Source organism: Platalea leucorodia, assembly GCF_965183815.1.
Source record: "Platalea leucorodia genome assembly, chromosome: 7".
In the NCBI taxonomy this organism is placed as follows: Eukaryota; Metazoa; Chordata; class Aves; order Pelecaniformes; family Threskiornithidae; genus Platalea; species Platalea leucorodia.
The window spans coordinates 13,251,247-13,266,813 of record NC_138829.1 but is presented as its reverse complement, the minus strand read 5'-3'; the positions used below and the strand labels follow the sequence as shown (position 1 = coordinate 13,266,813).

The 15,567-nt window shown below is 37.7% G+C and overlaps 1 protein-coding gene across 2 annotated transcripts in view; it reads left to right on the top strand.

Moving 5' to 3' along the window:
• Positions 1 to 15,567, top strand: part of PPP2R5C (protein phosphatase 2 regulatory subunit B'gamma) — an 84,253-nt gene that overhangs the window by 11,090 nt on the left and 57,596 nt on the right. For both annotated transcript variants that reach the window (XM_082318637.1, XM_082318636.1), the window contains exon 3: positions 5,846 to 6,005. In XM_082318637.1, the coding sequence (XP_082174763.1) occupies positions 5,846 to 6,005 (160 nt within the window). The remainder of the gene's footprint in view (positions 1 to 5,845; positions 6,006 to 15,567) is intronic.

Here is a 15,567-nt window from a genome sequence, read left to right as displayed (position 1 = left end):
AGTGTATCTCAACCACTGAGAGAATCTTTAATGATAATAAACATACTTGCTAGAATGGCAGCTGCAAAGATCATTCTAGCAGACCGATCCAGGTATCATTCTGGAATATGATTTTGTTGAGGAAAAACAATAGAAATCTAAGTTGTGGTCTGTGTGAAACCAACCAAAGCTTTCAGCACCATAAGCTGCATCTCCAGAGGCTCCTCCAGAAAAAATCTTGTGGCGGTGAAACTAATGAACAGTAATGGCATAGTAGCAAGAATCTTCAGCAAAGTGAGAATCTAAGAACTGTTTGCGATCCAAAATGGTACCCAACAAGCATGTTTTTTCCCTGCTTGTTTGAACTGGGTTGTTTATGGATCAATGCCCTTTTTTATGTGTCCAGATGATTAAGAATCCATGTCAAGCTTTGTACAGTTTGCACTGAGTCTCTGTAGATTGAAAATACTGATGTTAAAGATCGTAGCTAGTTGCTCAATACAAACTCCTTATCAGTGATTGGGCACTACTTGCACGAACTAGAATTACTGCAGACTTTCTGGATAGCTCTGTCAAGCCATATCTTTTATACCTTAATAACAAGAGTTTATTCTGATGTCCTGTTGGAAGGCGTGTTGAACTGGTGGCGTTAACAAGACAGCATTGAAATCAGCTGACAAATACTGCTCTTCTGGTAGCGTGCTGTCTTGAACAACTTGCCTTGGTCCCAACTGCTACTCTACCACCACCAGCCCACCTCCTGCAGGTATGCTGTGGATATATTTATCAGGTTGATGGCTACTGGGCCACGTGCCAGATATGATCTGTCCCTGTTCCCACCCCCAAAAGAGAGCAGTAAATGAAGATCTGCAAAGGAGAGAGCTCTGTGGCGGAGTTCAAGATTCCTGGAGTGTTCAGAGATTTTCAGACTGCTTTGAAGTTACTGCAGAGAGGAAAAAACTGCATGGAAGGCTCTTAACTGCTCTCCACCCATCTTGATTCCTTGATCTTTGATTTCAGTTCTCATCTCAAGAGATTAAATTAAGTTCAACTTCTCAGCCTAATTACATTGATTATGTATTGGGCCTCGACCTCTTAGCCAAATTATTTTGATCACATAGTGGGCCCTCATGCAGTTTTAAAAATGAGGTTGTAAATGCCCCTTTCACGTTTTCTCACGTTCTTTGTTTAGTTTCAGTAAATTGTATTTCAGTTTCATTGTAACTATATTTTAGATATAATACAGAATGCTTTCCTAGCCCCTTCTGAGGCTGCCTTGGTAAGAAATTACCTCTTCTGGGTGCTATAGATCAGACCTCTGTTTATCTTAGTGAAAAATAAATCCACGGAGGCTACTATACCAAAAGGAAAAGAAGGAAGGGATTAATTCTGCATTAATACAAGCATTCACCCTCTGTTCTCGGATTCAGACTTAATGATTCTTATAAGAAGTGTTTTGTGCTTTTTGCTCTGTGTACCCACATTTCACAGGGAGTCTTAATTATGTGTTAATGGGTACAAAGTTGACCTATCTAGATCTTGTAGTCCAGAGTTTTTATCAAGGTTCTTGCTGGTATGTGGCTTGCTGCTGCCATCTTGGGATGGCGTACACACTGGTATAAACTGGAATTCAGTGGTGATACTCATTAGAGGGAAGAAATTTGTGGATTAGTGTTAGACCGATCTGTGTCAGGAAATGCCATATAGGATACGGCCTCGCACCATGTTTTTTTCAGGCAGAGAGAGAGAATCTCTCTTGCCTTGTGCTTAGGAGGTGATCTGATTTTTGTCACTAGTAAGCCATCCATTTTTTTTTAATCTTGAATGACAGATGCATCCAGGTGATGTTATTGTCATCTTCAAATCCTTACTCTGCTCTGACCAGTTTATCTTAGAAAGCAGTGTGAAAGCTTGCTGCATCATTATAGAGTTGACCCCGCTCTAGGGTTGGCTTGGAAGCTCTCTTGATTTTGTGGAGCAGAAGACTTTGTGTGCTTTGGTCTAATTCAGTTCTTAGTGAGTGTGCTTTGAAAGGTAAGGTCAGACAGTTCTTCTGGTTGCCCATGTTTGGTCAAGGTAGCTTGAATACCAGTTTTTTGGGTGACTGTTGGAAGAATAGGGTCTTCTGAAAGACTTGTTGACATACATGAGATGCAGGGTAGACCCTCCTTCCAGATCCCAGTACTCTCTCTTACATCTTAGATGGCTGGCCAAAAGTAAAAGTTGCCACGTGGGCTATTTGATGACTATCAATTTAATTTAAAAAGAAAAATTGGCTGTAACTGTAGATGTGCCTGGTCTACTCATGTCTTTCTTTCCCTGGTCACAACCTTAGTGTTGTGTTCTGATCTATACTTGCCGGTGTACGAGTTGGGGGGATGAAGGATCCAACTTTGCCCAAAACACTGATGTTAAGACAAGGAATGTACCACATCCTGCTTGATGCAGGAGGACTCAAGGGAGGAAGGGATCCAAGGACTATCTATCTTGAACTGTCCTGACTGACAAGAAACCTTCTTTGCTCCTCCCTGCTTTTCACTCTCTTGAACTCATTTTAAGCTTATTCAAGGGAACTGAGGGACATAAACTCTGTTTTTTCAATTGTTAAAAGCGAAAGTTAAGTCAGAATCACACTGGTCCTGGTTGTCTTAATGTTCATAAAAGTATGTAAAGCTCTAGCTTTTAAAAAATAAACTGATCAGAAAACCTGGGGGTTGTGTTTTAATTATGATCTGAAGAAACACATTCTCAATCTGACATTTTTTCAGACTAATTTGTACAGATTTTCAGGGGTTTATCAGCACTTTCGGAATTTAATGTGTCTATGAGTATATAAACATTTGGGTAGGAGGGAGCTGTTGCCAGAACAAGAGGAAGAATAGGTATTTCCCATTCTAGTCACAGGAGGAGAATTGATAAAAATATATCTGTAGTTTGACTGTTCTGCTGTCAAGTAAGTTGAATTGTTCACTGATGTAGCAGAATGTCCATCAGTTATTCTCAGGAGTTGTGGTTTCTGAAGTAGTTTGGTTTGTTACTGGGAGGAAGAAGCTGAGCTTGATTGAATCTTTGATCAGAACTAATGAGCGCTATACCTTCATAAAAAGTTATGTCGCCTTGAAATCTTTAGCAAGTGAATACACAGAATGGTTAGTCTGAATTTGTTTTCTTTTTAGAGGGGTGGTTAAGGTTGCTGAGCTGTGTGGCTTGATTTGACTTAGCTCTCTCCGGGTGCCCCTCTATCCAAGAGCGGGTTATCTACAAGCTCCGGAGGCCACTTCTCTTGTGATAGTACCATAGTGCCACTTGCAGAGGTCATTGGGTACGGCTGTGTAGCGTAATATTCAAATAATAGCGAACTGGAAACTGTTCTGGCAGCTTTCTGGTATGTGCTGTCTGAATGACTGGAGCATGACTGAAAAGCAGGGATGATCATGGTTGATGGTAGAAGGGAGGAAGAAATCTGTTGGATAAATTGGCCAGTGATTCAAGGCTAGAATTACGCTGGAGTCATCACTGCTAGATGGGAAGTTGCCATAGCAACACAAAATGCTTTCTTTCAACATTTCTAATTAGAAATGTTACCCGTCCTCTTAAATAACCACTTTTGGCTAATTTTAGAATTTATCTGCAATTTAGAATACTTGGTTCCCTGAGGTGTGTGTTACCTTAGGGTACTGTAATGTGCGCATGTGTGCAGGCACATGTGAGCACTTGTTAATTCAAAATTGAGGATTTGTTTGGGAGTAGAGGAAACAGGAAAGCAGCTTTTCCTGTTCCAGGTAATGAACAAAAAACAGGTGGCAGTGGAAGATAGCCAATTCAGAAAAACACCATTAGGCTCAAGCACAATATTGAAAGTATAGAATCCTGTGTAGTAATAGTGTTTGTAATGCATCTTAATTAGCTTTAATCATTTAATCATGGTAAGTCATTGCTTCCTAATTTTTAGTGCTGTTTTTCTTTCTGCTTAGTCTATTCATAATTTCATTTAGAAATTTTTTTTAACTTGCATTAATGGATAGAATTTACCTTGGAGATCACTTGTATTTCAGCAGAAAGATTTGTAAGCATTTAGTATTTGGGATTAAAAAGTGAAATAGTCTGAAAAATGCAATATAACAGGTATTACTTGTACATAAACACTTGCCGATGTATGCCATTTTTACTGAAACAAGTTCTAGAGTATTTTTGGTAACTTAAGATTTCTGGTGTTCAGTGTATTGTCTCCCCTTATTTGTTCTGTAAGGCTGTAAGTTGTTTTTGCTATTATAATATTAAATTTGCAAAATGGTCATCTTAAATGTGTTCAGTGAAAACTAAATGTTGCTTTCAGTCATATCTGCGATATATTAAGTACTGTGTGTATAACACAATTGCTAATCTTTTCTCGAAGCATATACATTTCTCTCCCAGTTATGCTATTAGAACAAAATTTGAATAAAGTTACTGTCGTAAAGACTCTAAAGGTAGATAAATTTATGTATGGTAACATTTCCATATGTGCTGAATGTGTACACTCCCAGGCCATATGGAAATTGCTGATGAATAAGCTATTCTGGAAATCCTTTTTGGAACATGAAGGAAGGTGGTTTCTGTTGTTTTAGCCATATCTCTATGAAAATGCCGTTGATGTTATTTCATGCCGGAATGAAACACTGCTTTCCTATCTACTTGACTTAAAGCTCCAATTAAATCCATTCAGACTGCCAAAGTAGCAGCATTACAACTTGATTTCCATCCTGAATCCCATTCCCATCTGATTTTTTTTCCTATTTCTTTTCATGCGGGCACTTCCTGAAAAGGACAATATGGTCTTTCTTGTAAAAGAAAAGTGCCAAAGTGTATTTTCAGATGTGTGTGCTTCAGTGTAAAATAGTTTGCAAATTTGAAAGGCTTTACAGCAAATTAAGGTCCTGTAAAATGGATTACAACACTTGCAGTAAGATTTCCTGCTCAGCTGTTTCTATATTCTTAGCATAGGTCACTCCTAGATGTTTTATCGTTCTTGTAAAGAATGTAATGAAATTATTCATATGTAAAAAGTTAACTATTACCTACTTTAAACCTGCTTTTCCTACTTCAAAAAAGGAATGAGAAAGGCAGCATCACAAGTTCTGACAGGCTTTTGTTAATGATGCATTTTATTCAGCTTGACAGAGAGCACTGTCAAGTGTAGTCTGGGAAATAACAGCAAACTGGAAACCTATCGGTAGGAACCATTTTTCTGGTTTTATGTTATTTACTTCATACAGAGGTACAGTGACAATCTGATAAGGATTATTACAGTAAAAGCAACTTGCTCTGAGTAGGCAGTAAACTGCTACAAATCTTCATGTGTGTTTTAGAAGCTGCTGAACCTACTACAATAATAAGACTCACTCCTTTAACTTTATATCAAAGCCTGAATGTCCTAAGCCAAGCTTAGGACAGTAGCAATGAAGCACAGTACAAATAGGCAGTGAAAGGTTCACCTGCTGTAGATAGGCAAGGTCCTGTGGTCCCTCTGAAGCTGAAGTTAGACAGCCAAATAGCTTGGAGACCTGGACTTCTCAGGGAAGAGGTGAGAGTAGCTGAGGAACTACACTATTTGAAAATTTCTTTTCAGTTGGCTGGTAACTTCAAATAAATGGGTTAGTGCATGTAACAAGGTGATCTATTCCCATTGATATGCGGGCTATGGTACAGAAATGGAACACTGAAAAGAGGGAACAGAAGAATAGATAGTTATACATTCAGAGGATGATGAATAGAGCAATTTGATTAAAAGCCTAATTTGCTTAACTTAGTTCTGTAACAAAAGCAGTTTTTTAGAAGATTTTCTAAGTTCAGCTGCAATTAACTGCTTTCATTTCTTTTTAAACAGGTGTCAAACAAAAAATCAAACAGCACTCCTCCCCCAGCACAACTATCTAAAATCAAAGTACCAGCACCACAGACAGTACTGAAGAAGGAAAAGCGGCAGAGTTCTTCAAGGTTTAATGTTAGCAATAACAGGGAGCTTCAAAAACTGCCAGCTTTAAAAGGTATGTCTTTCTAAATTAGAATGACTCTTGTGGAGGATCTTGGGCACAACAGAGGAGCAGCTCAACTATCATACTACTTATATCTGGACAGCATACACTATATATCAAGTATACACATGTGCAAACTTGTGCATATTTGCATGCTCCAACACACTGTGTTGTTGGTTTTTTTTTTTTTCTTTCATTCCTTATATGAGGACTTCCAGTGTGTTATCTAAGTTTCTTCAACCCAGAAATGTCTTTGTGAAAGTATATTCACTCATGTCATGTAAAAGCAGAATGTTTGGGCTCTCTGCAAAGTATCACCCTACTTTGTTTGTACTAAAATATCTCTTGGCATTGCGAGGAGACCTGGTCTATCGCTATTTACTGGTCTGGTTTTCCTGAGCATGGGTCAAGCGTAGTGGTGTCTCTTTAGTGAATGTGATTTTTTCCTTGGTCAATTTTAAAGCTTTGTGATCTTTTAGAATTATATTTACTGCCATCTGGATGAAAAGATAATGACAATCGATGTGTCTTTTTTTACGAATATGGCTTTTATCATCTTTATTTTAGCTACTGTCTGTTGTGTAGATACATGTTTGCATAGTGTGCTTACGGTAGCTTGTAGTAGTGTTAGGGTAGTATTTTCCAGGTGTGGTCAGATGTACTGATCTATTGCTTATGAGCAACTGATTTGCTCTGAAGGTTTAGTTTAAAAAAAAAAAAAAAAAAAAGCTGTTTTGAAGTGCGATGCATGCTGCTTTCCAGTGTTCAAAGTTGGCAGTGAAAGCCTAATTGATTGCTGAAATGTTGAGTAGTACTGTTGTAGGCAATGTGAAAATGTCAAGGGATAAGACTTTTTTCTTCCAGTCATTGTTTTCTTGATATAATGCATTAGTGTTTCTTGAAAAAAAGAAACGTAGCTTCTCAGCCTGTGTGAATTATACTGCTTTTTATACAGATCAAATGAGATTGCAACATTTTTCTCTTCACACAGATACTGTTTTTACAAAAAGAATATGAAATATTGTCCATCATGTTAGGATAACAGTCTATATACAAAATGCTGTTTAAAATTTTTCAAGACTTAACTGCTGTTTATTTAATTAGTGAATTTCAATCTATTTTATTAAATTGGTAAATAAGGATATTTAGCACCACAGATTATGAATAATATGTCCTGTCTTTTAAACTGACATTGTAGGTTCATGCACAAGCTGTCACATCCAGGGTGTGACATAAGCAAATGACACTGAATTAAAGCAGTTATTTTCATAAAATTTATGCATGCAGGCTCATTGACTGGCATAACCTTTTGTTCAAAGACTCAGCCACAAAGAAGAACATTTATTACTTGGTCTAGAACCTCCATTTTGTCCTATTTTAAATAGTATGTTTCTGGTAGTGCCTGGGACTGTCAGCTCAGGGAGACTAGAACTGAGCATTCAATTAGAAGCAGAGTGGACAGTGAGCTGGAAATGAGAAAAATGAGTGCAGATGGGAGAGGGGAGAAAGTAATCCATTTTACAGCGGGTGGGGTGAAGTTTTAGACCTGTTTCCACCTTGGCTCTGTTGCACTTTAAACGGGTAGGCCAATGAAGGGCAGAAGAGTGCCTGCTTGGACTTGGCGGGGGGAATGATTCTTAAAAACTGTATAAGGTGTGTTCTGAGAGTGTTCTACCATTTTTGACGCAGTGTACCGAGATGTGAAGAAATGGTAGAACTATTGTTGTGCATATGGATTTTATTTGCCTTTCAGTTTGCCTTTCACACCACCGCCACACACACTCTAAAGTAAAAACAAAGAAAAGATCTTGAGCTTATCTCTGGTGGATGTCTGATGCCATATGTGTGTCCCCAGGCTGTCGAGGGTCAAACTTTGTTATGAAGTACTGGTGCAATTGCTGATCTAGTGATGGATAGTAATTACTACCTTTACTAATAAAGCTATGTCCAGTCTCCTGGATCACAGCAGGTGTCTGTATATTTACTGTGCTCACTCAGGGCTTAATTCCCACCTATTAGGGTTGCTGAGAATGCTGTTGGCCAGTTACTCTCTTCTCCTAATGTGTACATAGATACATGACTTGATGTGTGTTCAGTGAGTCAAGTGAAGCTGGGAAACTTTCTTTTGGACAGCTGTGAGTGTGTTTAATGTCTGTGTCTGTACAGGAGTTAAAGCGAACTGGCAGGCTATAATTTAAAGGTCCCAGATGATTTAGGTGGGTTTGACTTTTATGAAGCTCTAGGAAGAATGTAGTGTTCTTTCAGGTTAGCGGTGTTTAACCAGCTTCCAGCTTGCAAACTCCAGTTCTTTGTAACCAGTGGCTGTATTTCTATGGCTACAGTACCTGGGAAACCTTTCTTCTGTCTGTAATAGACCAAGAGATGTGTATTTTCTTCATAAACGTTGGCTTGATTACTGTGTGGTGTGGTGTGCTGTACTTTCCATGAGATTGTATTTTAAACACAGCATATAGAATGGGGTTATCTTTGCATACTTGAAGATCTATATTGGATCTGTGAAAGCTCATAACTGGTAAGCTCTAAATGGCCTGTGGTATTGCTGAGATAACCACCTTGCCTCTGTGCCATAGGGCTGGAGTTGAGGTCAGCGGATCGCTTGAAATAGTGGGAAGGGAAAGGAGGAGCTGCCAAAGTGGGTTTTCATCAAGGTTCCTTATTTTAGGTGCCTTTTGATACGAAATAGTCTCAATTTTTGGTCTTCAGGCATGCTGCGAACTTTCTCTTGGGCGTTGCATAGAAGTGCTGATGATAGGCTTCCGGAAATACCAGCCTATTTGCCCTGGTGACGGGTATCAGCGTGGTATGGTTTGTATTCATCGGAGCAGCTTGTGATTAACATTGTACACCCTCAGTTTATTCAGAAAATACAGGAGCAGGATAGCTCAGATAATGTAAAAAGCAAAGGAAATAAATTATGACTTAAGAAGCTCTAAGAATAGAGATGAAGAGAGAAAAGAGAAGTCTGTGGTGCAATTTGGTTTGTGGAGCATCGAGATCCATATATTAGCAAAGCTGCAAGCTGGTGAAGCTCCCTGCAGCACAGCGCAAAGCAACCTGATTTAGTTTGGGTAGAATAGATAGCTTGTCTGCCCACAGATAACCCAGAAGTATCTCTGGAGAAGTGCCTTCAGAACTGTGTCAAACGTCTTGAAAAGATCTTACCTATTTTCACGAAAAAGGAAAAATTCTGTGCCAGCAAACTTGTGTTAATTTCTGCTTATCTGGTTCTCCTTGTTAGCTAACATTTGTAGTGCAGGTACTTCAGTTATGAAAAAATCGATTTTTGTTTTCAGTTGTTTCTTGGGGGGAAAAATTATTTCTTGGCCTTAAAGATGTGTTTCATTTTATTATGATTTGAAAACTTGCAGATTAATGCTTTGGTTATAGCAAATATAAATGGCAAAGGGTGTTTCAGGCTTCAGAAACTTACCAGTTTGTTTATTTTTGTTTTCCTAAGAAAACAGTTTGTAGCTTAGGATATATCGAAATTGTTTACAAATTTAAGAATATGTTCTGTATGAGATAAACAGCATAAGTGTTCAATATGAATATTTAATAAATATATTTAAAAGTACCATATCTGAGCTTGTATGTAGCTGACCACTGACACACTGAAGCAGTTTGTGTTCTTTGCAACTGCTCCCTTCAACTTTATGCAAGAAGCTTGAATTCGTTGTTACCTTATGGATAATTTTTTAATTATTAACTAGCAAATAATTCCACAGTGTCTGTGGTTTAGTTTGTTGTGTGCTGGCACTTATTTCTGGTGGTGTTGATGGGTCATCTTCACTTTACTTCGTGATTCTAGGTTACCTCTATAAACTTCTGACACCCAAATACATTATATACTGGAAAAAGCTCTGGAGCTTGAATATGTCATGTATATGTGCTGCTCATCTACTCTGTTCATTCAGTTTTGAGAGGAAACTTTTGAGAGTGTCTTGATATGTTAGGAGTTGCATACTTGTTGCTTGTGCGCTTGACGGCTGCAATAATACATTTTCACGTCAGGTCTGGTGGCGTTAGTATCCAAAGACCATCATACAGATCAAATCTCTAAAATCTTTAAAAAATTACCTGGGTTTAATGCTGAGGGAAAGGAAGGGTGTCTTTTTTCTTTTTGGGTTTTTTTTTTTTTTTTTTTGAGGTACTTGCATTTACTTCCAGGTCTAGCTGCCTTTTTTTTTTTTTCTTCTCTTAAATGCATGTTAAGAAAATTTTATCAAACAAACATTTTGTAAATTCTATAAGCTTAGTTTACTATCTAAACCGTTAAGAGATCAGAGTTAACATCTTCTGAATTTTCTCTGGAACGTTTTTTGCAACCATTTGCTTTAGTGTTTTTTTTTTTTTTAAATTTAAAAAAAAAAAAAAAAACAAACTATTTTTCCTCTGATTTTACTGAGAATATAGTTGTTCCTTACCAAGTGAGAGTACTGCATAAGTGTCAGCATCTGCAGGACTGAGGTTATTGCTGTGATGGACTCACTGAATAATTGACCAAGATGAAAAAGGAACAAAAAAATAGAGCAGCCAGCCGTGTGGCATTTCATAACTGGTTAACTGGCAACCTAAATATTAATGTGTTTCACTTCAATACTGTTCATACAGAAAAGTAAAATTTAAGTTTAATGATTCAAAATGTACATGTTATTAAAAATGAGAATTTATATTCATAAAAAATTGTCATTTTAGTAATACTTCCATTACCAGTTGACAGGGTTTTTTTTCCCCATGGTACAGTCTTGCTAAATATGTATTTCTAAGATGCTCCCTTACCCACTATGTATATTTAGTTTACGTGCTACAAGGGATTTTTAACAGTACAAGCAGGTGAACGTACTTGTGTTTGTAGACGTTATTTTGCAAGGATGTGCTGATTTTAGTAAACTGTGTAAATGTGCAGTGTGTAGAGATAACTGTTGTACAAAAGGGTGAGATTTTTAAGGATGTGGTCTGAATCCCTACAATACATCAGAGAATGTTTCAATGAGAATTCTTAGATACAATATTAAGATGCCCTGACTGGGATAAAAGGTTTCATATGCTGTCAAATATGATTGTGTCACGAATCTACCTTTAACCTGCAAGTAATATTCATTAAAAGATAATGTTCTCTGTCAGTCCTAGAATAACAAATTTGAAAAAATAAAGTCAGTGCTCCTTAATATTGTGAAGTGTTGCAAAATTTCCCAATGAACATGTGTTAGTCATGCATATGCAAATTTGGGCATGATTCAAAAATACGCTTTTTTGTAGCATTTCTGTATATGTTTCTTAAATCTGGATAGAAATCCTTCTATAGCCTTATAGAGGACTCCTGTGATGCTAGTGTCATGGTTTTGTTCGTGGGTTTGGGGTTTAGTTTTTTGTTTTCTTTTTTAGATAAAAGTGAACATTGTTTTACGTAATCTTAAAGATGGAGATTGCAAATCAGCTTTTATTTTCAACTACAGTTCCTAATTTATTTACAGAATTACTCTTTACGTCCTGGAGTTGGATTTTTGATCTCAAAAATAAAAATGTGGATACAATATTCTTATAAAGGTATATATTAGGTAGAAAGAAATGAGCTACATTACCAGATGTGGACATCTACACTAACTTTTAGTGGTGAGAAGTATAGAATATGGAATACTGTGCTGTTTTCTTAATGTAGGATAACTGCATGTGATATGATTAAAGAGATTCTGGTATTTCATTGTTGAAGATCTTGCCATGCATGTTGATCAGCCCTGGTTTTGACCTGGTGGAGATGTCTGGTTTTGACTTAGCATGCTTTCAACATTAAAAGTACTATCAGTTGTATCTATTGGGGGGGGGGGGCAGAAATAATGAACATGACAGGTCGTAAGGGTGCCATTTTTCTGAGCACATTTCATGCAGAGTGCGTGGTTTCTTTTTTTTTTTTTTTTTTTTCCTTCCCCCCACAAGCAGAGACTTTAGAGCTGTGCCAAGTTCTGAGCCTGTTCTGTGGCAGAGGAGAACGCCAGGGTGGTGTCTCAACTTGTCTGCCTGTGATACAGGCCTCTGATAGGGAGGCAAGCGTTATTAAAGCTTTCCTAATGTTTTTAAGTCAGATGGCTGTCTAGGAGATAGCTCTGTTTTCATCGTCTGTACATTATTAAAGTGTGATGAATCAAGATTGCAGAAGAGGTGATTCCAGTTCAAGATTCTGATACTTAAAAAAAACAGTTGGACCAAATTTTCATTGATAAAACTGTTGTAACCATGAGGAAGGAGGAAAAAGTGAGAATTTCTCAAGAGGTCAGAAATGGAAGGTGGTTGTGTGTTTCTTTCGACTGTAGAGTACAGATAAGTAAGCAAAACTGATATCAAGGTAGATTAAAAAGCAAATAAAGTATTGTTCTCTGTGCTGCAGAGAAATTCAACCATATCTGTTGGTAATTTCCACAAACTCATATAAGGGTAAGTTCAAACACAAGCAGAGTGTGTTACTTGTTCATTTAAAACGACCATCTGTTTTTGTGATACAAGAGAGGCTGACTGGATATATGCAATATAATTGAATTTATGGGAATCATAGCAATAATGGACTACGTTGGGGTTTTGAGGAGCACTTTTATTATAGGCTGTTGAGACTGGAGATCTCAATGTTTCCTGTCACTTTCATTGCAGAAACCTACTCCTGCCAGTTGTAAATTAGGTAGAGAACAAAGGTGCAGCACTTCGGCCTTTCCAGTTTAATCATGCTTCTTGTGTGTGTGAATGGCAATTAAGGAATTTTGTCCAGCTGCAAGGTGATGGCATCACTGTTTAGCTAAAAGTATTTTATGCAAAGTAAGATGGTAGATTAAACAAGGTAATGCTACTATAAAGGATAATTTGCCCTAAGACGTAATGAATTTAAAAGGCAAAACACTGAGGCAAAACAAATTAATTCTCATGCAAAACATTGACGAATACAGTTTTGTGAAGCAGATGATGCTCTTCTCCCTTGTACACGAACTACGCTGGACTAACTCAGTATGCTAAGTGCTAGCTTTCTGATCCTCACTGCGTTCATGCTTTTATAGTATTTTTGGCAGCCCAATATTGTATTGAATTTATTGAAACAAAAGGTCCATAAAGGAAAATACTGCAGAAGCTTGCTCTTTCCTAAATCAGTAAGGTTAGTTGTCAGTGAGTGTATGTATTGTATCATGTGAAAGAACTGTGGAGACTTTCTTTGCCATGTGAATTTAGTAACTTTGTTTTTGAACTTTGATCTTTAAAACATTATCATAGTGTTGCATAAACAGACTTTCCTGTATTTAATTTACTTCTAAAAGTTTAGAAGAATTATTAAAATACGTGTGTGGTAAGCATCTAAATTTCTTAAAGCAAAAACTGGCAATTGTTTGGTGTTCATATGGGAAAATATGATCTATCAAATGAGTAAATATTTTAATATTTAATGATTATCAAATCATTAATCTTGAAGTATTTGGCAATTATCCAGTCTGAATTACTTTGTAGCATTTTAAAGATTAAGAAACATGATAGTTAGTGAGTGAATAACTACAAAAAAGGTTATAGAGAAAAATACTTTGCTTGAGTGTGTGAATTTTTTTCTTTAGCTAGCTTTACATGAAATCATAGGCTTGGATTAATGAGCCATTTTTCATTTCAACTGCCCTATCAAACACCTACTCATTAGTCAGCAGCTGAAAGTGTTAGAAGAATGCTCTACATCTGTCACTGGCAGCATTTCCCTACCAAACTTGTTTCCACTGAAGCTTGGATAGAATCCATAAAAATAAGATTTAAAATGTGGTATTGTCTTATTTTCTAGATTCTAACCTGTCTCTTCAGAGTTTAGATCTCTCATAAAATGACTTTTTTTATGCCCTTATTTACAAAAAGAACATTTTGTTCCATTGCACAGGTCTTTATTATAATCAGACCTAAAACATTTTTGCTGCTGCACTAAACTTCTCCCTTCATAAGACCTCTACTGATTGAATATTGAATGCAATATTTATACATGTAAATATAAGTCAGTTTGCTAGATAACTAGCATGCTCTCAAGTTTTTACTCTTAAATGTAATTTTTTACGCTTCATTTCTTGAAAATGACATGTGTGACCTATGTAATAAGGCCACAGACGGGAGTGAGTGTGGTGGTATACATGTTAGCTTTTATACTGCGCTTGGATAAAATTGTGTGCCGATACTTGAAACGAGGTTCTGCAATCTGCCCTGGGAAATATGGTTTTGTATCACACACTATTCTTAAAATATATTTCTTTTAAGGTAATTGATGATTTTTTTGTGCTGTACACCTTTCTGAACTCAACAGATATTTACTGATTTCTCCCCCAACCCCCATGTACAAAACCTTTTGAGTATACAATATTGGATGAAGAAAAACTTGGTACTGTTGAGTTTGTCTACGCTACAGTGACCATGCAAATACTAGGAGACCCAGATACAGACAAATCCAATCACAGGCAGATGTTTGCCAATTCCACTTTTAATCAGCTTTTCCTGTACTAGAAGGACTAAATATTATCAATTTCTCAACATGGAAGGTAGAATACTATCTTTTGCCATGCTTCAGTCTTAGGAATTCTTTAAGGAAGGTAAATGATAGTCCATACCTGTTTCATTTATCCAGGTAAGGATTTTTTTCTTATCCGTGTATTTCTTTTGATAGCTAGGTATTAACATGGTGTTTACCACCTCTTGTTTCCTTGAAGAATTTCCTCTTGGTTGTCCTTTGGAATTGAGTCAGAACCTTGTAGGAGAAGCCCAGTATCCTTCCTACTGTTGTGGTTTCTCCCCCAAAATGTGTAGTATCCAGTGCCTTTTCTCCCCTAAAGTAAGATTGTCGTCCTCGAGTAACTCATTGTTGAGGGTTGTGAAGAGACCCTTATTTTCTATAGCCTGACATCATTTTTGAGAATGCTAAGTTTTGCTTAGGCTATGATTAGAGGGGGGGGGGGAAAGTAAATTACGTTGGTCCTACCAGTACGTTTGCCAATGATATCAAACTGAGTGGGGAAGTGGACACTTTGGAAGGGAGGGCCACCCTGCAGGAAGACCTGGATAGGCTGGAAGGGTGGGCTAACAAGAACCTTACGAAGTTCAACAAAGACAAATGTACGGTCTTGCACCTGGGAAAACATAGTCCAGGAGTGCAGCACAGGCTGGGATCTACCTGGCTGGGGAGCAGCTCTGTGGAAAAGGGACCTGGGTGTTCTGATGGACAACAAGCTCGATATGAGCGAACAGTGCGCTGCTGCGGCAAAGAAAGCCAACAGGATGCTGGGTTGCATCAACAAGGGCATCACCAGCAGAGATAAAGTCATTATCCCACTCTACTCAGCGCTTGTCAGGCCACACCTGGAATACTGTGTACAGTTCTGGTCCCTGCTATACAAAAAAGATGTGGACAGGCTGGAGAGGGTCCAGAGAAGGGCCACCAAGATGATCAAAGGGCTGGGAAGCCTGCTCCATGAGGAAAGGCTGAGAGACCTGGGTTTGTTCAGTCTTGAGAAAAGAAGGCTTAGGGGAGACCTTATCACCATGTTCCAGTACTTAAAGGGGA